Source organism: Suillus discolor (genome assembly GCF_016758755.1).
Source record: "Suillus discolor strain FC423 chromosome Unknown F5147scaffold_16, whole genome shotgun sequence".
NCBI lineage: Eukaryota > Fungi > Basidiomycota > Agaricomycetes > Boletales > Suillaceae > Suillus > Suillus discolor.
Genome location: NW_024541263.1, coordinates 133,655 through 154,339, shown reverse-complemented (window position 1 = coordinate 154,339; position 20,685 = coordinate 133,655). Strand labels below are relative to the sequence as shown.

The window sequence follows — 20,685 nt, the reverse complement described above, 5'->3', positions numbered from 1 at the left end:
ACAGCGGCAGTATCATGTATAACGGACTCCTGGAGGGAAGCTTGGGGTCGGCTGTGAGAAATTATTATATAAGCTATACGTCATCATTGTTGGCAATGCCTTCCTGATTGCATTTGCAGGAATGGCCCATTCAAATTATCTCTAAATTGTATGCTACTGAAGCATGGATATGACGTGTGCTTCAATATTCTAATGTTATCCTAGTTTCACAGCAGTAGATTCAGCGGGTTCCGACGGTATACTAGTAGAAATTGAATTATTAGACAACAGGATATAAAGCTAACAACAAGTACATTACACAAGAGTAACAAGGTGTGGATACCAATAAACCATTCACAGCAGAAGCACAGAAACCTGTAGAAGGGACGCTGGGGGAGCACCGGAAAGCAAACAGGGGTAGAAGGGTCACATGCGACACGAATAAAACAAGAGAATCGAGTACATATAAATGCGAATGTGCATTGCTGCGCTACGGGAATGGAAAGTGGACTCCACACTGGTGCATGAATTAGATGTTGGTGTAGCTCCCTGCCAAGCGAAGATGGTTAGTGCCGATAGAAGGGGAAGAAAAGAAACAGGCCTACAAATCCGCGCCTGCCAATCACCGCTGCCCGTAGCCAAGATACTGCCCGCGGGACTCAAATCGATAGAGATGACTGCGGCAGATTCATTAATGTGGTTCTCGGTCCGGAATCATCAGAACATTCGTACCAGAGTTCTTGTGTCCTTGAAGCATGCACTGCGTCGTTGCGGTGTGCGAGTCCCAGAACTGGACACCACGGTCCTTGGACCCTGACACAACCCACTGCCCATCATGCGACACAGCAACGGAGAGCACGTAATCCTGCGCGGACATGAAATGAGTTGGAACAACAGATGACATATATAATGGGTCCGCGGCCGGGACTTATTTGCTTACCGTGTGGCCCAAGAAGTTCATGGTGCACTGGCTGCCCTTATCATCTTTCTTCCCATTGGCCACCGCCTCCTTGCGTTTTGCGAGAAGCCCGCTGACATCCCAGTATTTCAGAGTCTTGTCTAAGCTACCGCTCACCAACCCCTTCCCGTCGGGCGTGAACGCAACGCTGTAGACGCTGTCCCTATGACCCCGCAGGCGCTCGATGAGGGAGCCCGTTCCCACGTCCCAGATGCGCACAACGGTATCAAGACTACCAGCCGCAACCAGTTGGCCGTTTGGTGAGATAGCCACAGAGGTTACGCCTGCATCGTTGTTCACAGGATCGGCGTCATTGATTGTGAGCACTTTAGATGACCCATCAACCATGTCCCAGATACGGGCAGTTTTATCGCCCGATCCCGAGACGATAAGCCTGCCATCTAAGGAAAAGTCGAGTGAGTAAATCTCCTGCTGATGTCCGTCGAAAACGTTGCGGATGCGTTTCTTGGCAATATCCCATATCTGTAAGGCGTGATTAGTGCACGACCCTGATGAGACATAAAGTTTGGCGCACTCTGATCTGCTTATCTTCAGCGCCCGTTGCAAGATATTTCCCATCGGGGCTGAAACAGACACTCCTGATATACAGGTCACCTGCCTTTCCAGCTGATTCATCTGCAAGGACGCTGTAGGTCCAAGGGTAATGAGATGGACTACTGCAGTCGAGATCGTTACCTACCAGGTCTTTGCGCCCGTCTTTGTGTCATAGATCTGAGCCGTGCGATTACAGCCGGTGGCGAGGTACTTGCCGTCTGCAGAAAATCGTACACAGCAAACGACACTAATAGATGGCACGTGAAAATGTAGATATACAGGAAGATGTGATCAGGAGGCTATGCTCGATCAAAGCCGATCATACCACGCACCTCTCGTGCATGAGCGTGTGCACTAGTGACACATCTAACACGCGCTTGACTTTACCATTGAAGACCGCGAACCAGTCAGTGCCTTCCTTCTTCAGTTCGGGCGGAACATTGTGTGGGTCGAGATCATCCGGAAACTGCCCCCCACCACTTTGTGCGTTGTTGATGGGTACGAGGGTGCTTGAGCTAGCTGCTGGTGGTTCTGCTGGGCCGGCAGGCGGTGGATTTCCAGGCCCAGGTGGATATGGCGCATGGGCGGCAGGTGGTGGTGGAAGACCCGGGCCTTGGAAAGTAGTCAAGGCAGGAGGTGCTCCAGGTACAGGGGGGAGCTTCGCATTTGGGGGTTGAAGAGAAGGACTATAATGATCTGTCGCAGATAAAGGGGGGGAAAAAGAGGTGGCATAGTATCCATGAGGAGGCGGCGAACGTGTGGAGCTTGAAGTGAATGGTTTACCTGGACGAGTATCACCCTTCATACGCTCAGTCTTTATACGCTTTGAATCCCGAGCCTCCGCCGGTGGACGTTCGCGATCTCGGTCGCGCTCTTCACGCTGTCGGTCACGTACTTCGCGCTCGCGTTCACGATCAGCACGTTCGCGGTCTTTTTCCCGCTCGCGTTCACGATCGCGATCTCGACTGTAGTAAGGCTCGTTGTATGAGCCAGGCCCAGGAGGCACACCGGGGACTGCAGGCGGAGGTGCAGGTGGACCGGAAGGCCCGACTGAAGCGGGACCGACGGGCGGATGTGGAGCTCCTGCTGGTACACCTTGTCGAAGTGCATGGAGCTCTCCTCTGAGGCGACTCAGCTCCTCTTCGTATGTCTGTCGAATCTTGCCATGTTGAGATTCCAGCTCATACAGTGACTGGCGAACGATGTTCAACTCGTTTATTTGTGAAGTGACTAAATGGACAAGATTGTGCAATCATACATAAAACCGAGGTGTAATTAAAGAATCAAAGGTGCGCACCTTTGGATTCATACTCGTCTCGTTGATTGCGAAGGATGCCAAGGTCAGAGGTGATAACATCAAATTCTTGGCGGATGGTATCGACGGCCTCATTAAGCCTGACATGACTGTGCTGGTTTGGCCCTTGGGCAGGGGGAACCGTAGGTTGCAAGCTCCTATGCTATTGAAACAGGGAAGGTCAGTATGGGTGCACGCCAAGAAAGAGTTCATAGCAACAGAGATAGAGAATTTTGTTCTCGGGTTAGCGCCGTGAAGGAGCGTCATAGCCCAATTAGAGAATTCATTGAGCACGATATGTGACAGAACCTGTATTGAAGAAAAGGAAAAAAATCAGATGGAATTACTCACGTTGTATATTGTGGAGGACATGAAGGAGGTTGGGAACCACGGAATGGGTGTTGATCATCGCCTTTATAACTGGCGTTGGACCCTGATACTCTGATTCTTTTCTCACACTTGACACTACCGGCGGCATGTCCTATTTGAGTTGTAAAGGCACAATCACGTGCTCGGTAAACATACATTGAGAAGTTCAAACCCAGCGGCACCAGAATCTCCTTCTCTCTTTCAGGCGGTTGCGATGCTCAGGAAAGTCGGACTTTGCTATAATACGTTAACCGCACATAGTCTCCGTGCTTGCAGGATGCACTGCTCTCATCAGGTAACATAATCTCCGACTGCTCAGCAAATGAGGCGAGGTGTAACATACTAGGGTATCACTATCCCAATTCCATTGCTGTATGGCTCTCCACTTCGTTTCCATTTCTGATCTTGAGGACCACGGGCCATCGAGCTCGGAGCCTTCATCCGGAATCTACCTAACAAGTAACTTCGACTTCGCACGTATAAGCCAGATTTAGCATCACGGTCGCAGTTTGCTCGGCCACCGCCGTTTCTGCTGATTCAAAGGGCCATCAACCCCATACAAGGTGTGAGACTTATCTGTATCCTTTTCGTTTCTTGTCTGGGTACAAGTGGCGATGTTCTCGCGGAGTTTGAAGACGCAGGCGCCACCCGAGCATGGCTGACACACCCTGTTAGGCGCTGCACAACACGCACGAGCCATGCATATCAGGTCCATCTTTGGTGCCACAATCCTACAATAAGATCATCATGCCATTTGTTTCTTACCAACCTTAAAGCACAGACATGGCGAGGATGCCATTGACACCACCTCCAGTTGCATACAAGTAACATTCCTTTGAGGTGAACCGGTGACAGCTGGCGGGCAGCAAAGAGTCCGGATGCGTATTCTTACTTAGGTCATTTGCGAGTGGCTAACATCGCTTGAATTTGCCGAGCCTGCTGAGGGATGTCCAGACTTTGTCTACACACCCAGACCGGCCAGAACTCTGACCTTGGTCTACCAGCGCAGAACACTAATTTCACCGGTGGGAATAATCACCACTTGCAATTTCATATTGCCGACCACTTTTATGCATGAACATAGCTGGCAAATACGTGAGGCTTTACGGCTCTGCTCGGCATTCACAAGAAAAAGATATCATAAGATATGATATGTTCCGGACGAGTTTCACACATAAACCTACACAACGGAAGGCGCACTAGTTAGATTGAATGGTGCTCAGTGGTCCATGATGATTATGATAACCCATGCATGTCACCGTAGCAAGTTAATCTTGTGGTTCTGGCATATAAATAGCAGTACCCTGCAACGTGACCTGGCTCCATCCATTATTGTGAAACTGAATTGAAAATGTCCGATTATCGATTATCATACAATTTACGCCAGCGCCGAGCGTTGATCCGGTATTTAATATTTAATATTCATCCGCGCTGGTTTCGCTGGTGTTCTTCCCACTCCAATCGCAGGATGCCACAAGTCAAAAAGTATATACAATTTAGCCCTCAGGTTCGTAAAGCGTCTTCTAGTCAAAAGTCTAGCTGAGAACAAAATTGAGGGTTGTTATCAAATAGCCTGACGTTAATTCATGACAACTCTCAGAACTAGCCTGCAGTCCAGAACCAAAGTTTATGACAGAGTCATTCGCGAACTTTCTTCTCACTTCCTCGTTCAACAATCCCTTCAGTTCGCGGCCCCCTCGTATCTGTTTCGAACACATCTCCCACACTCACAACGCTCAAAGCGTTTAAATCATTCACGCGTCGCATGGCTGAAGAATTAGACTCAACGACAGTACCCGTGGACTTTGTCAAGGAAGGAGGCGATTGGCTGGCCATATTTAATCCCCGCGTACCTCGCCAGATGGACGTGCAGCTTGCAGCGCGGTACGTTCATGACGGGTGCGTTTGTTTGGAAGACTTATGGCTTAACTCCAGTCTGACACCATTTTGTGAGTCAGCGTGGTATGTAGTGTGAAATTTTCCTTGGACGGGACATTGCTTGCAGTAGGCATGGAGGGTGCCGTTGTACTTTACAACTTGACTCTTGGAGAGAAGTTTACGTGAGTACTCATCCTGTCCTGTCACGAACGACATTGGGTGAGCTGGTAACGCAGCTTCACACTGGAGAGTAATAGTGGAAAACCAAATCATGCACGAGCTGTTTGCATCAGTCCTGATGGTCATTTTCTTGTCGCTGGTTCTGAAGACAGACTCATAAGAGTGCGTGCCAGTAACTCAAATTTTATTCATCAGAGCACCCATGTTGCTGTATAGGTCTGGAGTATCACGAACCGCATGTTGGTGCATGCTTTGGAGGGGCACTCCGGAGAGGTGTATGCTCTAGCGTTTACACCTGACAACAACACATTGCTTTCAGCGTCCGGAGATTGCACGATTCGCGTTTGGGATGCGACTCAGTTTGCTGAGACTCCTGATGCTAGCTCAATCATCCTCGATGAAACTATGGAGGCCACCTGTCGTGTACTTCGCCCCAGCCCTGGTGTCAAGCTTTCATCCAAGCTCGCACTAACATCTATTGCTGTCGACTCAACTGGCAAGTTTGTTGCTGGGGGGTCGTTGGATGGAATGATTCGAATCTGGAAGGTTGACGGCACCGAGAACGGCAGCACGGAGCCGGTGGAGACATTAAGCGGGCATGAGGATGCTGTGTATAGTGTGCAGTTTATTGAAGGCGGCTTGGTGAGCGCAAGCGTGGATCGCGTGCTGAAACACTGGAACATAAGTGAAGTGGGTGTTGGTCGCACAGAGTGTCGAAAAACTCTGCAGGGACACAAAGTACGTGACAACTTGGACAAAACTTCGATCCCAGTATTGCAACTGACCATTCACTAGGACTGCATTCTCGCCACATCTGCACTTCAAATTGGAAGAGATCAACGCGTCGTGTCCTCGTCCCGGGATGGGACGGTAAGGATGTGGGACTTGAAGACGGGCATGGTGCAATTCGTGATCCAGGGTCATAAAAACACTGGTACGTAGCCGGACCACCGAGCCTCTGCAATTTCTTCCAACGTTCCTTTCTCAGTGACGACTGTGGATCTTTGCAAGGATGGACGGCTGTTAGCATCTGGTAGCGGGGACTGTGAAGTGCGGCTATGTAAGCGTGATTTGACATAATGTTCGATTGACCTCTGACATAGTACCGACCATCAGGGAGCTACTTGATTGTTTGAGAATGTCTAAGAAAGTATCTTATAGTTTCCCAATAACAAATGAATCGACTATATTGGAGTTGTAATCACAGCGCGGTGAGGTGGTCACCAATGATTCATTAGTGTACGCATAGTCTGTCGTTTGCGGAGCTGGTGCGTTTACTATGAATACAGATATAGGAAGCTCTTTGATACTATCATTGTTGTGTCGAGGATTGCTAGATGGTCCTCATCTATCAGCGCGCGAAGTAGTATGTCGCTGGATAGCTTCACGTAGGTACGAGGATAACATAAACTAGTCCGGTAACATTAAAGCTGTTTCTGGTAATTCTGAGTCGGCCTCGGTCATCAAGCTCTTTAACTTATTAAGTACCTGTTTTGCTCTTGGTTTCAACTTAGCTTCTTTTATTACCAAGAAGGACAATACTCGCTTCTGCTCAGCTCATTCGCGTATAAAAATCGGGACGATGCAGGCCCGAATCGTATACCAGTACGCCCTTGCAGAGATAATTATTTCACCCTTTCCAGTGGCACTACGCCGTTCACGATGAAACTTGCACATTCCTTTACATATATCCTCGCGCTATTGTCGCTGGTCGCTGGCTCACCGATCCAGCAGCTGAACACCCATGCTTCACGCCTGCCACTTGAGCGTAGGAACAATCAAGTCAGTGTTGAGAGTCTCCAAGCACACCTTAAACAAGTCGCCGCGTATGTGCACAGCTTCACTTCCTGTTTATGATATTGACAGATAAAGATAGGAAGTACCGTCGGGGATTTGCGGCGTACGAGGCCAATAAGGGACATGCCCACCCGTTGAGCATACCATCTAGCTCAAAAACGATGAAGCGAGGTGCTGGTAATGTTCCTTTGATGTCTCAAGATGTCGATTTGTGGTATGCCTCGATCGATGTTGGCACGCCTGCGAAGACTTTCACAGGTGCGCACGTATTACTATCCCTTTGAGGTAATATTAAGTAATTTTCAAAGTGTCCATTGACACGGGCAGCGCGGATCTCTGTAAGTTATTTTCTCTAAACCCGAACTTTTGCTCACCCCTTCCTTACTCAGTCCTTCCTTCTGTCAATTGTGGTGATAGCTGCGACGGTCACAATAGATATGATCCATCCAAATCCTCAACAGCTGTCGACCTTCACAAGCCATTCTACCTTAGCTTTGGTGAAGGCGAAGTTGCGGGGGAACAATTTGCTGACAACGTGGTAATCGGAGGGTATGAGGTGATTATTTTGGATTCAAGTCATGCGCGCGTATCCTAACCATGACCAGGCTAAGGGACAGACCCTCGGGGCTGCACTAGCATATTCTCCAGACTTCTCAAGTGGTAATTTCACACCTGACGGGCTTGCCGGCTTTGCATTCGGGTCTATATCTGACTACCCAGCACCTCCGCTCTTTCAAACTCTCGTGGACAGTAGACAGTTGCAGGAAGATGTGTTTGGTGTCAAACTTTCCGCCGCCCCCGGTGCAAGTGAACTATATATCGGAGGAACCAACACAGCGCTATATCAGCAAGACACTCTAACGTATACACCTGTAATTAAACCAGGCTACTGGGAAGTCAAACTCGATCAGATATCTCGAGCTGGCGTCCCTGTGGGGAAACCGGAGGCATCATCCATCATCGACACGGGAACAACTTTAATCGTAGCGAATATGAATGATACCGCATCCTATTTTTCTGGCATTGCTAACGTTACGTCGACGGTTGACGAATCTCAGGTGATTTATTCAAGTCAGTATTAAATCAAAAAAGGATCTTTATACCCTGCAGGCTAATACTAAGTGATTCAGTGCCATGCGATATCATTGAAAAATATGCGCCGACTCTCACCTTCGGAGGACATCCGTTCACCGTGTCTGGGGACACATTCAATCTCGGGCCTGTCGAAGCGGGATCCAGTGACTGTGTGGCTGGCATCGCAGGCTCGGACGACGTTGGTAAGACTTCGTGTACATGGATAGCTTGCAGTACTCTGATTCAGGCTTACTATATTAGACTTCTGGGTCGTGGGCGACGTGTTCTTGCAGAACGTGTACTCGATCTTTGACATGTGTAAATTGCGAGTTGGGTTTGCGGAGCTGGCATAAGCTCATCAGAGCATCTGATGAGAGTTGTGGGAGAAGTTTTGAATTAGATATTTGGCTAATTCCATGAGTATTACATGCGGACCTTCGACAGTACGGTGCATACGTATACTCTGAATTGATATCATTCGCGCAGTGGATGGGGAGCCGCGGGGTTTGAAAAGTGTCTTGCCGCATCTGGGGATTGAGGATGTACTTGAAATACTCCATCTGAGACATCCTGAGTCGAATCGACATTCCCGGTTCCAAACGTGTAGTTATTGTTTGGTCTTTCCGGAGGAAACTAGCTTTCGATCACATGCTAGTGGATCCGAAGCGTAGCGTCATACTAGCAAGTGATCAGACATCACTTGTGACCCTCCATCGAAGAGTCAACAGCTAGCTAACGCGTCCTCAGCGAGGCTATGGGTCACAACCTCCTAGTCACTATGATTTTGTTGTACGTGACGTTAAAGGAACTCTTCTATACGTTGCTATGACATTCAATGAACGCACAGTTTGGGCCACTCTTTGCAAGAAACTTGTGTAGCTGCTGCGTCAGTAGTCAAAGTCACGCAATGGTGAAAATAACATCTTGATCTGTACGTCGGTGTCATGGATGACGGCGCTGGTATGTAGAAACGTTCGACTGACAGATGCTCCCCGGGCCTACCTCCGCATATGGCCGCCTTAGTGCGCGAGTGACCCGAGTAGAAGTGGTGCCAATAATCAACAACGTACACACGCAGTTGTGAAATATCAAAGTTCTTTTTGACTGACTACGCGTCTTTGTCTTTGCCTCCCAGTGCAAGATGAAGTTCTCATCCCCCTCTGCCTCTCTGCTGGCTCTTGTCTCTATTGCTGCTGCTGTGCCTAAGAGCCGTAATGACGGTGTTATTCGAATTCCTCTTGCCCGCAAGAGCACTGACGTCGCCGGGCATGTTGATATGAGTGCTCTCAGTGCACACCTCTTCAGCGTTTCGAAGTAAGTTCAAAATGCTTTTTTCATAGCCCTCAACCATCGTATTGATCGCTTGCAATCCCTGTCTTCCAGCAAGTATCGTCAGACATTTTCTGCATTCGAAGCTAATACCGGTTATGCTCATCCTTTGAGCGCGAAGATGATGTCTTCTATAAGAGAGCGTGATGTTCCGCTCATCAACCAAGGAACTGAGCTGTGGTATGGCGAAATCGATGTGGGCACGCCACCACAGACGTTCAACGGTCAGACAATCCTACTGTCAGCATGGAACGAACATTGCTCATTGAACTTTATCTGCAGTATCTATCGACACAGGAAGCACGGACCTTTGTAAGCACATACACCTGACGAGATGTTTGTCTTGATCTGAGGCCACTTTTTGGTAGTCCTTCCGTCTGTGTACTGCGTGGATTGCGAAGGCCACAATATGTATCATGCTGTCCTGTCTTCTACAGCCCAGGACGAAAGAAAAGGTGTTACGCTCTCGTATGGTGAAGGTGAAGTAATGGGAGATGAATATAGCGATGACGTATCCCTTGGTGGCTACAAGGTGGCGCAATAACTCTTTCTTACATCGCAAAGACTGATTTTCTTTGCTAAGGCTTCCAGCCAGACGTTCCTTGCTGCCAATGAGTACTCCAGCAACTTCATGTACCCAGAGTTCCAGCCTGACGGTCTTCTCGGTTTTGCTTTTGAGCAAATATCTGGTCTTAAGGCTAAGTCAGTCTTTGAGACAATAAGTGACAGCGGGGTACTCCCAAAAAGCGTGTTCAGTGTCAAACTTTCTTCTACAGCCGGGGAGAGCGAGCTCAGTATCGGAGCGACCAACCCCAATCTCTACATTGAAGACACCTTGACCTATACGGCCGTTACCAATGAAGGCTACTGGCAAGTGAATCTAGAGGCAGTTTCGCGAGGTGGCTCTACGGTTGCCGGTAACAGCGCATCTATTATCGATACCGGGACCACGATGATCATCACAACTGATGCTGCAGCGGAGGCATACTACCAGGATATTCCAGGTTCAAGCAACAGTACTCAAGAGGGAATGACATATTATACCAGTTTGGCCGATCCTTTGCAGTTGATGATCTACAACTGACTTATTCCCTAGTTCCGTGCGACACGATCGGGTTATACACTCCCACATTCTCATTTGGTGGGCGCGGCTTCGATGTTTCAGAGGAAACGTTCAATCTTGGCCCGGAGAGCGAGGGTTCAAGCGACTGCGTGGGAGGTATTGCTGGGAGGTCAGATATTGGTGAGTACTTCATATCATGCGCAATGTACGCAAGCTAAGTCCTCCTTTTCATCTATCCATTTTAGACTTTTGGGTTGTCGGGGGCATTTTCCTGCAGAACGTTTACACAGTATTCGATCAGGGAAATACTCAAGTGGGCTTTGCTGAACTGGCATAATCCTCATCCTCTTCATCCTCTGCTTGGATTTGCCATAAGGACTTAGCATAAATATCTCGTTTTCGATTGCAGGTTTGGTACCTGTGTATCACATATACCCTTATACCCTTACAATTCTGCCAGTATTCACCATTTATAATTTCCTTTTGTTGAATACCGACAAATGTCAGCCGACTGATGTAGACGAAATTGACTCGATCTGAACCCCAACATTAATGTTAAACGAATACTCAAAACTTGGACCTGAAGTGAAATACCAGTGGTCGAACCTACATATAATATATTTGTGCCCTTTGAGGCACTTACGTTTTATGTAGTCAACTTTGGTGTTTTGTGCTCGAAAGCATTGAAACAATACCTGAAAATTTGAATGGACAATTATTATAATATGGTCGATGTTTACGAGTTCTATGTACACGAGAACAACAGATCAATCGCTTCATCAAGAAATTGTGCCAGTGGCAAAATCGTCGAGGATTTAAATTTTATTTATGTAATTTTTCATGAACCGCTACACTTGAAGTGCCTGCATGTTGACTAGACTCCGATAGAGCTGTGTCTTGGACAATTGCAGCGTATTTAGGGTTGGGCATCATGATGACACATCTGACCGATACATTTCAAGGACCCTGGAGAGTAATATATAGAGATGCGTGGTAATATACATGGATATCGAGCTTAGCGCGCGCGAGAGTAGGGATGGAATCTGCTACCGTGTCGTGGGGCCAGCTTGTCATGAGTGGGATGATGGGGTGGTACCTTTGCAGGAGTCGTGAAATTGATCTGTGTTCGCTTCGACTGAGAAGAAGCAGTTTGCTCTGAGCGAGCTTTTTGCAGCGCGGCTTTGAGGCAGAAATACAGGCGCCCACATGCATCGCCGAGAACCACGAGAAAAAAAATTGACCACCAAACAATTTGTAGAACAATTGGCCAAGTGCGAAGAGGTGCCAAAGGCAAGGGCATGAACGAGTGCTATGCAAGTAAGGGAGTTTACGTACCGATGCTGTCCGCAAACCATTCAGAGCGCATGTCATCTGGATCCCACATATCCTTTGAAAAATTTGTCGTGCGCTCATCGACATCCACAAATTCCACCAACTTAGCATATAGATGGGGATTGCGGAAGGACCGGTTAGACATAAGCGAATCGTTAAAATGCTTCGGATGTTCAGAATCTTGCTTTAAGGTATGAAACTGTGCAAGTTTAGTCTGAAGGATAATCAGAAAGATCCTCATGAATGGGAGCACAGTCGCACCTGAATTGTGGGGTCATATGGAGATGAAGACGCTGGCAAAATGCCCCAGTCTGTGAAACCCGGAATCGGCGGTGGTCTCAATAGTTGTCGGAGGTGGGAGATTTCATCAGCCTCCTCTGAAGATCCAGTTTCAACTTGTTCCGTGTTTGGAAACGCATCGGGCATGGACGCTGGACTGAAAGCTCGAAGGCTTTCTGAACTGCCTACAATTTCATCTGATACATGAGCACGAGGGTGACCCCTCTGCTGCGCAGGCCGACGAATGATTACTTGAGATTTTGGTAGCAGGCGGGCTGAGTTGGCTGGGTTCCATCTTCAACACGACACATATATGCATCATGATGTGCGGTACATACCATCTGAGAATGAGTTTGATACACTCTTCAGCGCCTTATCCTATCTCAGGAAGAACGACAGCCAACAAAGAGGGAAACGATTGCACGAGGCTGCGGTGAAGAATCTCTTACATTATTTAGATATATTCCCACACTGGTCTTTGAGGATGAAGCGACCTTCTCCTCCGAGTCGCTCTGAGAGTCGTCTCCATAGGCGTGAAGACCTATTGAAAATATAAGCACAACGACGTCGTGTATTTCAAGAGAATTGTGTTTACCGTTCATGAGAGTGAAAGACAAAGGGCAGATTGTAGTGTTTTAGAACTCCGCGCTGCATTTCGTTTGCCGAGTTGCCGTTAGTACCTAGTGCTCTTCACTTGTCAGTGTCAATTATGTTCTCCATGCGTTTCCAGCTGCTTCCTCAGGCCTGCCTGCTGTTGCTAACATGTTTCATAGCATGGGCGGTTGGCTCATCGGGCTATTCTGCACCTGCTGGTGAGCGCGTAGCTGATTTCTTCGGTGGACACGATTCGGGTTCAGGACACACCAACAATTGGGCAGTTCTTGTATGCGCGTCTCGGTACTGGTTCAACTACAGGGTGAGCACGATTGTACCACTATAGACCGTCTTTTCTGAGACTATGTGCTATAGCATATGGCAAATGCCCTTGGAATGTAACGCACCCCATCCCTGGAGTTAGTTGCTCACTGCCTGATGCACCTGTCAGGTATCGTACCGTCAAGCGTCTTGGGATTCCGGACTCCAACATCATCCTCATGTTGGCGGATGACGTAGCGTGCAACGCAAGGAACAAATTTGCTGGCAGTGTCTATGCAGAAGCTGGAAGGCATCTAGACTTGTACGGCGAGAACATCGAGGTAGACTATCGTGGCTATGAAGTAACTGTGGAGAACTTCATACGCCTATTGACAGGTATGAATGGCCCAGTGTCAATTGGAGGTCATCTAAAGTGTTGTAGGTCGGGTGGATCCCTCTATGCCACGGTCAAAAAGACTTCTGACAGATGACCACTCCAACATCTTCGTCTACATGACTGGACATGGAGGAAACGAGTTCCTCAAATTCCAAGACCAAGAGGAAATAAGTGCATTTGATATTGCTGATGCATTCGAGCAAATGTGGCAGAAAAAAAGGTGGGTTTTCCCTTCGCATTGTCGTATTCGAGGCTCACCATGGAGCAGATACAACCAAATTTTATTCATGATTGATACCTGTCAAGCAAATACCATGTACTCTCAAATTTATTCCCCTAACATTCTTGCCACCGGGTCCTCTCAGATTGAAGAGAATTCTTACTCTGTAAGAATTCCACACTCCGTTTGGTTCAAAGTGCTCATGATGTCGTGGATCTAGTATGAAAATGACAATGATATCGGCGTCTCCGTCATTGACAGCTATACACACTACGTCCTCAAATTCATGGAAGGAATAAATAAGACGAGTCAGGCATCTATGCAAGATTTGGTATTCTACTTTATCACTGGTCTGATGCGTGTGTTCATTCTTCATTGTGACAGTTCGATTCATATGACCCGGTGAAGATTTACTCTCATCCAGGCATCCGGTCTGATCTTTTCCGACGTCCCTTGGACAAGACGCTTATTACCGATTTCTTCGGAGGCGTCGCACAAGCTGAAGCCTTCCCATTACAGGACATCGTCGGCTCAAGTAACCACCATGGGAATGATCCTACGCCCCCTACCTCCCGGAAGCCTGACGCACCGTCTGTACCGGTGGCGTTGTCGCCGACTGTTGTCTCCCTCCCGAGATTGACAGGTGAGACGCATGCATGGGATAATCGGTGGAAAGAAGCCAGAAAATGGACCTCCATCTTTGTCGTAGGCTGTCTTATATCCTGGGTTTCTTTTGTGCGGTAATGCCATATCGGTTTCCCTAATCTATCCTGAGTCAGGGGCCTTGAAGATCCATGTTTGACTTTCACTAATCATGTACCATCCTGCTTCTCACGGCACATTTCTGGTCTGAGACTACATAGATCTACATGCGTCCATAATGTGGTAGTTGGCTCATACGATGACGATGCGGGCCCCATATTAGTTCCGCGCAGTAGAACCTTCACATGCAAGCAAGATGACAGCAATAAGATCTCTGTTGTCCGTATGCAACCTTGGAACAAAAGAAACATTGATAAATCTTATTCTCCCATCCACGAGGCTTGAGCCTTCTGGCTGCAACCCGGGTATCCCTTCACAATTTCAGCTTTGCGAAACCGACTTCAGTGTTACCGACATCGAAGATCGTGTACACGTTTTGCAAAAATACATCGCCAATAATCCAGTGTTCTTCCTCAATACTTGAGCATACTCGTGCTGTATTCATTTATAGCACGTACCTCGAATCCCGGGCATGCCAGTCAGGCCGGCGATGCAATCCGTAGAGCCTTCGTGAACGGGCCCCAGGTTGAAAGTACTTGACGAGACAGGGAACAACCGTCCGCCGAATGTCAAAGTTGGCGCATATAATCCGATCATATCACAAGGTACTGCATTAAACCTGTCAGGGTGACTACCCCAAAGCCGGAGCATGACCAACCTGTCCAGATTTCATCGACAGCCCTTGCGCCCTTGACATTTTTGTAGTACTTCACAGCATTTTCTGGATCTGTGACGATGAAGGCCGTCCCTGTGTCCACGATAGCCTGTGCTTTGTCAGTAGGGACAATCATATTCTCTCCATTCCGGGAGAGCCTGTCGAGTTGGATCTGCCAGTAACCTTTGATTGTGACCGGGACAATCGTAAGAGTGTCTGGTTCGTACATTGACGGGTTTGATCCTCCGATACGAAGCTCACTTTTGTCCTTTTGAGTGGACAAAGAGATTCCGAACACATTCTTGCGCAAGACATGGTTGTCCACGAGGGTCTGGAAAAGGGGCGTGGCACCGTATGAAGAAATCTCTTGGAAGGCAAATCCAGCGAGCCCATCAGGGGCATTAGAAGCGGCAAAGTCAGGATAGTATGTGTCAGCGGCACCAAGTGTTTGATTAATCGCCTGGTGAGAGTGAGCACTGAATGGCAACATGATTTGATTGCAATTTGTCCCCCGACCTTGTATCCAGCTAACTCCACTACGTCTGTGTATTCATCTCCGCCCATCTCCGTTCTATTTCCATATTTCACAACGAACGGCGTACTGAGGTCAAGAGACGTTGATGATGATGTGGCATTGTACCGCCGATGCCCGGCGCAGGAGATGCAGCATCGTACGGAACAGAGGAGCAGGTCTGCGGAGCCAGTGTCGATTTGGACTTCAGGGGCATTAGCATAAATGATCATAGATGGCCAGGCGACTGAGAGTACTCACCTGTGAATGGTTCCGGAGGCTCCCCAACCGCGATGGAGCCATACCATAAAGTGGCACTTTGATTTTTTAGGGGGACAGAGTTTCTGTCACCGGTTAGAGACCCTGTGCTACGTTCGCCGAGTTTATAAGGAGGACCACGATTGCGCAGAGAGTGAGGCGAGCCTGTGTTCAGCACATAATTGCGCGAGGTGACGTTGTACTTGCTGGTGAATGTCAAAAACTACATTTCCGCTAAAAATCGACGGATAAACTCACTGAGAAACGGCCGTGAGATGTGCCTTCACATCTGTTATGGTTGTATCTCCGGATATTCTACTCAGCGGGATACTGATGGTGTTTCTTTGGTAGGCATCTAGAGGTGATGCCACAATGAAAGAGACGAGACAGCAGAGCGTCAGTAAAGCTGTGGAAGGACGCATGATGTCGACCTGTCGATCTCAGGGTGAGTCGGTGCTTGCTTTTATGACTTTCAAGGCCGGCCATGCTATTTGGCCATACATGCACGCGGCAGAGATGACTAGACCACGGTTTCCAACGACTTGACAGGTTGTCAAGTATGCTATCTGTCGGGATACCTCAAATCCTACATGAGAATGGACCGAGGTGTCTCGCTGCTCGGCAGAGATACGGACAGCAATGACTTGAGCGTGGCACAAAAAACAATCCTGTCGCCCTTTATCCATACAAGGTTCAATGAAATATTGTCAACATACAATGGTGCTACAAGACTTATGTACATTACTTGGAAAAAGCCCTCAGCATTCATTCGTCGATGCGAGTCCCGTTGGAATTCATACACCACTCTAACACAGCACAGGGCGGCCACAAGCCATCCGGCTCGTCACCCGCGTCTTGAAGGAGCAATGCCACGACACCGTGCGGCGGAACAGCGTGGGCTGTGAAGTTGCGAACTGCAGTGCCGTTATCTGTATGCGTCCAAAGGTCCTAGACAGACAAAGCAAATCAGAAGGCCGCGGACAACCTGCATGAGAGATGAAACTTACCCGGACAGTGTATTGTTTGCCAGCTCGGATCCACGGAGATTCAGTCAGCCTGAAGAACATGTCGGCGGGCTCATCCAGTGTGTTCAACTGTATAAATTCGAATTATATGAATAACACGTCTAAAAGAGAATACGAACGAGCATAAACACAGTCCCGTTCTGACTCTCTCCGCTCCAATATTGTGCAGGATGTGTGTCGTTGCTGACCCAATCAGACTATCGATGCAATGTGACATCAATGACGTGGACCTCCGATTAACAGCAAATAAGTTAAAATGACTTACATTGATGCCCCACCGGAAAGGTGAGATGCTAGTGCCTACAACCGAGTCTTGATGAATCGCAATAATTTCTGGATTGGTCAGAATCTCAAGGGTTCCTTTGGTAGCAGAAGCGAGCTAAGTTGGACGTACGTGAGCGGAGCGTTCGTCAGCAGGGATCGGGACTTACATGAGTGCCAATAAGTAAAGGTGACTTCAAGAGCGCCCACGCAGTAAAATGGGACTTCGCTTCTTCGTACGTGAGGGGGCCATTACCACTGTCGATTGTGAGGTGACAATCAGACTCGGCCTCTCAATGACGTACATTTCAAGCTACAAAAACTCGTGTCAGCGCAGCCAACAACACCACAGAACATGACTAACGATATCCATGTCATTATGGCCGTAGAAATCAGTTGCCCAAGTATAGAACGAGTTCCTGGAAGATGATATGAATTACTCTAGGATAAGCAACGCGGCTTCCTTACTGGTTTAATATTTTGACGATTGATTGCCAGTTCGGTTCTTGCACACCGATCAGTCGCTTCCTCAGTGAAAGATTTCCAGGGGTTTGAACACTTACCAATATCGTCGGTCGTCTAAAGTATTCGTTAGCTTCGAAAAATTTGTGATACGTGCTCTATCTCACCCTCCAACTTTGCCCATATCTGCGGGCCCAAGTCCAGCCTTGCTCCTGCAAAAACAGTCCATAGTCCAAAAATTGCAACGAAATGGAGTCTCACCCTTCCCCACTGGCACATCGACAGAATCAAGGGCGGTGTTCCAGACGACAGTGAAAAATCACCAATGGCGTTTGCCATACGTTCGTATCCTAGACACGTCAGTGAGGATTCTGACAGAGGTGAAGAACATGAGTACATACTTCCCATAATATTTTCCCGAGTGATGTTGTCGAATGGAACTGACATATATCGAGCAATTACGAAAAGGGCATGAGGTGAGTCCGCGTACCAGCACAATTATCATATCTATCAATAATCACCGTCAAGAACAGCGTTCAAGTCAGTAAATCGAGACTTACTTGAGATAATCAAAACCCCAGTCATGAAAGCGTTTTGCGTCTCTGCTAGATATGATCATAATGTAATGACCAGGAGCGGAATTGCTGACCTTGCCTCGTTCTGGAATGAGCCAGGATACAGCTGGCATGTGAACCAACCCGAATCACTATACTGCATGACAGGGACATGGTTAGGGATACAGGAATGACTGAATGACAGGTCCTTACGATGCCGGCTTTCCTGCGTGCGCCAAAGAAAAATCTCAGTGAAATGCAATTTTAGATGTATATAGAACATCTCACGCACAGTCCGAGATCATGGATTTTGTCTGTGAGAGCCTTCATTCCAGACGGAAACTTCGTCGCGTCTGGCCGTGGATGTTAACATATGAACCGTCAGGAAAAAATAGTTGGACCTTCAACAATATCACCATCATCGTTTCTGCTTTTCTCTGAATAACAATCATCAATGTTGACATATGTATACCCAGCATCCTAGTGGTGATACCAAGTTCAGCCACTCTGAATAGGGCCGACGGCGAACGATACTTGCCGCCAAGTTGAGCGATTTCATAAGCTGTGCGTTTTGTAAGATGAGATCCTCGTCTATGTCGCACTAAAAGATCTGAGTTAAAACCTTCCGAACTAGCTCCATACCACCCACATGGTATGCATTCCAAGCTGTGCGTGATGCGCCAGGTCAGTATCGACAGCTTTTTTCTGAACGTGGAAACCTACTGTTATAGCCCATCACTTATCACCACATAAGATGAACGAATTGGCGAGTACTGAATCTTGAAAAACGCACCTGGTAGTTTGGCAACTCGGTTATCCAGTGTAGCAGAAACGCGGTGAGGGGCATCATGACGGTGGGCGAGGTATGTGGTATATCCCAAGATTGCAGCCAAGGCTAATGGAAGAAGGACAACAAACGATCTGTTAAGCCTCGAGCGAGCTTATGAACGTAGACATGGTCAACATTCACTGCCTCCCGGTGAAGCTCCGGGAATTGTCATACCAGTATATGCTGGACCTCCAGCTCCATGGGTAACAAGAGGGTTCTTTTGAATATGCGCAACTTCCAGCTTCATAGCTAAAGGATGACAGTTGGGGTTGTCAGTGTAATGGGCGATGCTATTGTGGGGAAAAGCTCGGTCTGTTTAAATCACGGAAGCAATAAGGATACTCGCACGACGGAAGCTATGTATATGTATTATGTACACATGGTATAAATAAATAAATCACGTAGGGAAACGCGCATGGCGAACTCGAAGAGCAAAGAAAATTCTCAACGTTCAACGCAACGTCCATTCCTCCGGCAGTCATGGACTCATAGGAGCGGTCAGTGTCGGAAAAAGTTATTTTTGCTTGGCATTAATGTGTTGCTCGTTGAATGGAAGATGGGGTATGGTATCATGAGCATCATCGAGATCAATACCGGTCAACATCACAGCGGCAGAGTCATCACCAAAATTCCCCAAGTCTGAAATTACCTTATGCGGACACTTTCCCGCGCCACAATCTTTTACGGACTGATGACGCGATGACGATTGATGGCAGGTTCAACAACACTCCCTCACACATACCTCAACACCCTCCTAAACGCGTAAGGCTGCCATCAGTCTGATGTGCCGCTGGTAAGTTCAGATTTCCCCTGATATGTTATTACCGTATCAATTGACCAATGTGTCACACGACAAAATCATTACATTGTCGTCGATCGTGTTTTCGTCAATGCACACAGTGTTACATTTACGCGTCGTTCGGTGTCACACAGCTTACTCTGCAGCTGGGCTCTGCTTCTCGCGCAACATTCTGTAAATATCACGAAGTCTTGTGTTCAAGTTTTACTACTGACACCAAAAGTTAGAATGTTTTGGGAATTCCAGGCAACTCCATTTCCCTCCTTTCTTCTTACCACCATCTTCCCAACAACTTTTCTCGCCGCCGCTGCCTTCCTCCACTGATTCCACGAGTCTGAGTGTTTCGTGGATTCAGGTAGTATAAAAGGTATTTTTCAACACATATACTCATGTTTACTAAGTAGACGAGTCTATGGGCCCTTTTGCCACAGTCGAAGGTACATCCCCTCTAGCGACATCGCCGACGGTTCAATGTATTAGTCGTCCCTATTGCTTGCCTGCTCTCGCCTGCCTCGTTGCCTCACAGTCGTCTGCTCTCGCTTGCCTGCTCTTGCCTGCCTCATTGCCTCGCGGTGTGGTCTCGCTTGCCAGCCTCGTTGCTGCGTTGTATTTGCTGCCGTCGTGTTGATCCTGTCGTGTTTCGCATTGTTATCATGTTTTCTGGTCGCATATCACATTTTCTGATCGTGAGTCGAGGGATTTGTATCATTAGGTTATAGCACAATTGACAGGAATACAACCGATTTTGTTTTACACACGCAACTGAGAGAAATGTGGCTACAACATTCGACAAGATTACAACGGATGCGCAATATTATATTAGTCTCCACAGCGAGTCTCCTATTGTGAAATATGTTGCTCCCAAATTCATCATATTTCGCGCGATTGCAACCGTTTTCAAAGGCCATGTTCAGTTTTTCCTGCAGGGTTGACTTGTGTCACTGGGCAGTGCGAGAGTAATGCGATGATCATGTGCGTTATTGATACGTGAACCAAACATCACGTCAATA

At 47.8% G+C, this 20,685-nt stretch overlaps 8 protein-coding genes across 8 annotated transcripts; 4 read left to right on the top strand and 4 right to left on the bottom strand.

The window, feature by feature from the left end:
* Positions 1 to 239: 239 nt before the first annotated feature.
* On the bottom strand, positions 240 to 3,170 carry F5147DRAFT_684880 (WD40-repeat-containing domain protein). The gene is made up of 10 exons (XM_041436645.1): positions 3,138 to 3,170; positions 2,790 to 2,949; positions 2,276 to 2,722; positions 1,825 to 2,188; positions 1,638 to 1,739; positions 1,473 to 1,584; positions 920 to 1,420; positions 712 to 844; positions 585 to 656; positions 240 to 528 (listed from the first exon to the last, which is right to left on the bottom strand). Exons 1-10 carry the CDS (start codon positions 3,156 to 3,158, stop codon positions 509 to 511), a joined length of 1,932 nt encoding a protein of 643 aa, XP_041294996.1. The 5' UTR covers positions 3,159 to 3,170; the 3' UTR covers positions 240 to 508.
* Positions 3,171 to 4,537: 1,367 nt separating this feature from the next.
* On the top strand, positions 4,538 to 6,515 carry F5147DRAFT_684870 (WD40-repeat-containing domain protein). The gene is made up of 8 exons (XM_041436644.1): positions 4,538 to 4,662; positions 4,756 to 5,054; positions 5,114 to 5,215; positions 5,270 to 5,375; positions 5,430 to 5,951; positions 6,009 to 6,147; positions 6,202 to 6,273; positions 6,330 to 6,515. The coding sequence occupies exons 2-8, from the start codon at positions 4,921 to 4,923 to the stop codon at positions 6,347 to 6,349; spliced, it is 1,095 nt and encodes a 364-aa protein (XP_041294995.1). The 5' UTR covers positions 4,538 to 4,662; positions 4,756 to 4,920; the 3' UTR covers positions 6,350 to 6,515.
* A 175-nt stretch (positions 6,516 to 6,690) lies between these two features.
* Positions 6,691 to 8,568, top strand: F5147DRAFT_684868 (aspartic peptidase domain-containing protein). Its single transcript, XM_041436643.1, has 7 exons — positions 6,691 to 7,039; positions 7,090 to 7,268; positions 7,319 to 7,348; positions 7,400 to 7,566; positions 7,616 to 8,081; positions 8,141 to 8,287; positions 8,346 to 8,568. Exons 1-7 carry the CDS (start codon positions 6,876 to 6,878, stop codon positions 8,435 to 8,437), a joined length of 1,245 nt encoding a protein of 414 aa, XP_041294994.1. The 5' UTR covers positions 6,691 to 6,875; the 3' UTR covers positions 8,438 to 8,568.
* A 363-nt stretch (positions 8,569 to 8,931) lies between these two features.
* Positions 8,932 to 11,018, top strand: F5147DRAFT_684865 (acid protease). Its single transcript, XM_041436642.1, has 8 exons — positions 8,932 to 9,015; positions 9,070 to 9,398; positions 9,468 to 9,637; positions 9,696 to 9,725; positions 9,782 to 9,945; positions 9,997 to 10,459; positions 10,510 to 10,656; positions 10,722 to 11,018. The coding sequence occupies exons 2-8, from the start codon at positions 9,226 to 9,228 to the stop codon at positions 10,811 to 10,813; spliced, it is 1,239 nt and encodes a 412-aa protein (XP_041294993.1). The 5' UTR covers positions 8,932 to 9,015; positions 9,070 to 9,225; the 3' UTR covers positions 10,814 to 11,018.
* A 339-nt stretch (positions 11,019 to 11,357) lies between these two features.
* Positions 11,358 to 12,700, bottom strand: F5147DRAFT_684860 (HCNGP-like protein-domain-containing protein). The gene is made up of 6 exons (XM_041436641.1): positions 12,683 to 12,700; positions 12,537 to 12,628; positions 12,426 to 12,465; positions 12,070 to 12,371; positions 11,812 to 12,022; positions 11,358 to 11,655 (listed from the first exon to the last, which is right to left on the bottom strand). Exons 1-6 carry the CDS (start codon positions 12,687 to 12,689, stop codon positions 11,492 to 11,494), a joined length of 816 nt encoding a protein of 271 aa, XP_041294992.1. The 5' UTR covers positions 12,690 to 12,700; the 3' UTR covers positions 11,358 to 11,491.
* A 75-nt stretch (positions 12,701 to 12,775) lies between these two features.
* Positions 12,776 to 14,499, top strand: F5147DRAFT_684854 (peptidase C13 family-domain-containing protein). The gene is made up of 7 exons (XM_041436640.1): positions 12,776 to 13,003; positions 13,057 to 13,079; positions 13,133 to 13,338; positions 13,385 to 13,559; positions 13,608 to 13,725; positions 13,780 to 13,890; positions 13,944 to 14,499. Exons 1-7 carry the CDS (start codon positions 12,797 to 12,799, stop codon positions 14,301 to 14,303), a joined length of 1,200 nt encoding a protein of 399 aa, XP_041294991.1. The 5' UTR covers positions 12,776 to 12,796; the 3' UTR covers positions 14,304 to 14,499.
* F5147DRAFT_684848 (acid protease) lies at positions 14,500 to 16,305 on the bottom strand. Its single transcript, XM_041436639.1, has 6 exons — positions 16,004 to 16,305; positions 15,749 to 15,951; positions 15,493 to 15,692; positions 14,980 to 15,436; positions 14,780 to 14,929; positions 14,500 to 14,729 (listed from the first exon to the last, which is right to left on the bottom strand). Exons 1-6 carry the CDS (start codon positions 16,165 to 16,167, stop codon positions 14,635 to 14,637), a joined length of 1,269 nt encoding a protein of 422 aa, XP_041294990.1. The 5' UTR covers positions 16,168 to 16,305; the 3' UTR covers positions 14,500 to 14,634.
* Positions 16,303 to 19,197, bottom strand: F5147DRAFT_684842 (glycoside hydrolase family 27 protein). Its single transcript, XM_041436638.1, has 22 exons — positions 18,841 to 19,197; positions 18,771 to 18,785; positions 18,697 to 18,713; positions 18,586 to 18,648; positions 18,449 to 18,527; positions 18,340 to 18,400; positions 18,261 to 18,273; positions 18,143 to 18,204; positions 18,054 to 18,095; positions 17,984 to 18,000; positions 17,895 to 17,933; positions 17,755 to 17,843; positions 17,661 to 17,705; positions 17,595 to 17,610; positions 17,500 to 17,536; positions 17,396 to 17,450; positions 17,337 to 17,344; positions 17,202 to 17,289; positions 17,036 to 17,149; positions 16,890 to 16,967; positions 16,753 to 16,839; positions 16,303 to 16,693 (listed from the first exon to the last, which is right to left on the bottom strand). Exons 2-22 carry the CDS (start codon positions 18,781 to 18,783, stop codon positions 16,511 to 16,513), a joined length of 1,206 nt encoding a protein of 401 aa, XP_041294989.1. The 5' UTR covers positions 18,784 to 18,785; positions 18,841 to 19,197; the 3' UTR covers positions 16,303 to 16,510.
* Positions 19,198 to 20,685: the final 1,488 nt, after the last annotated feature.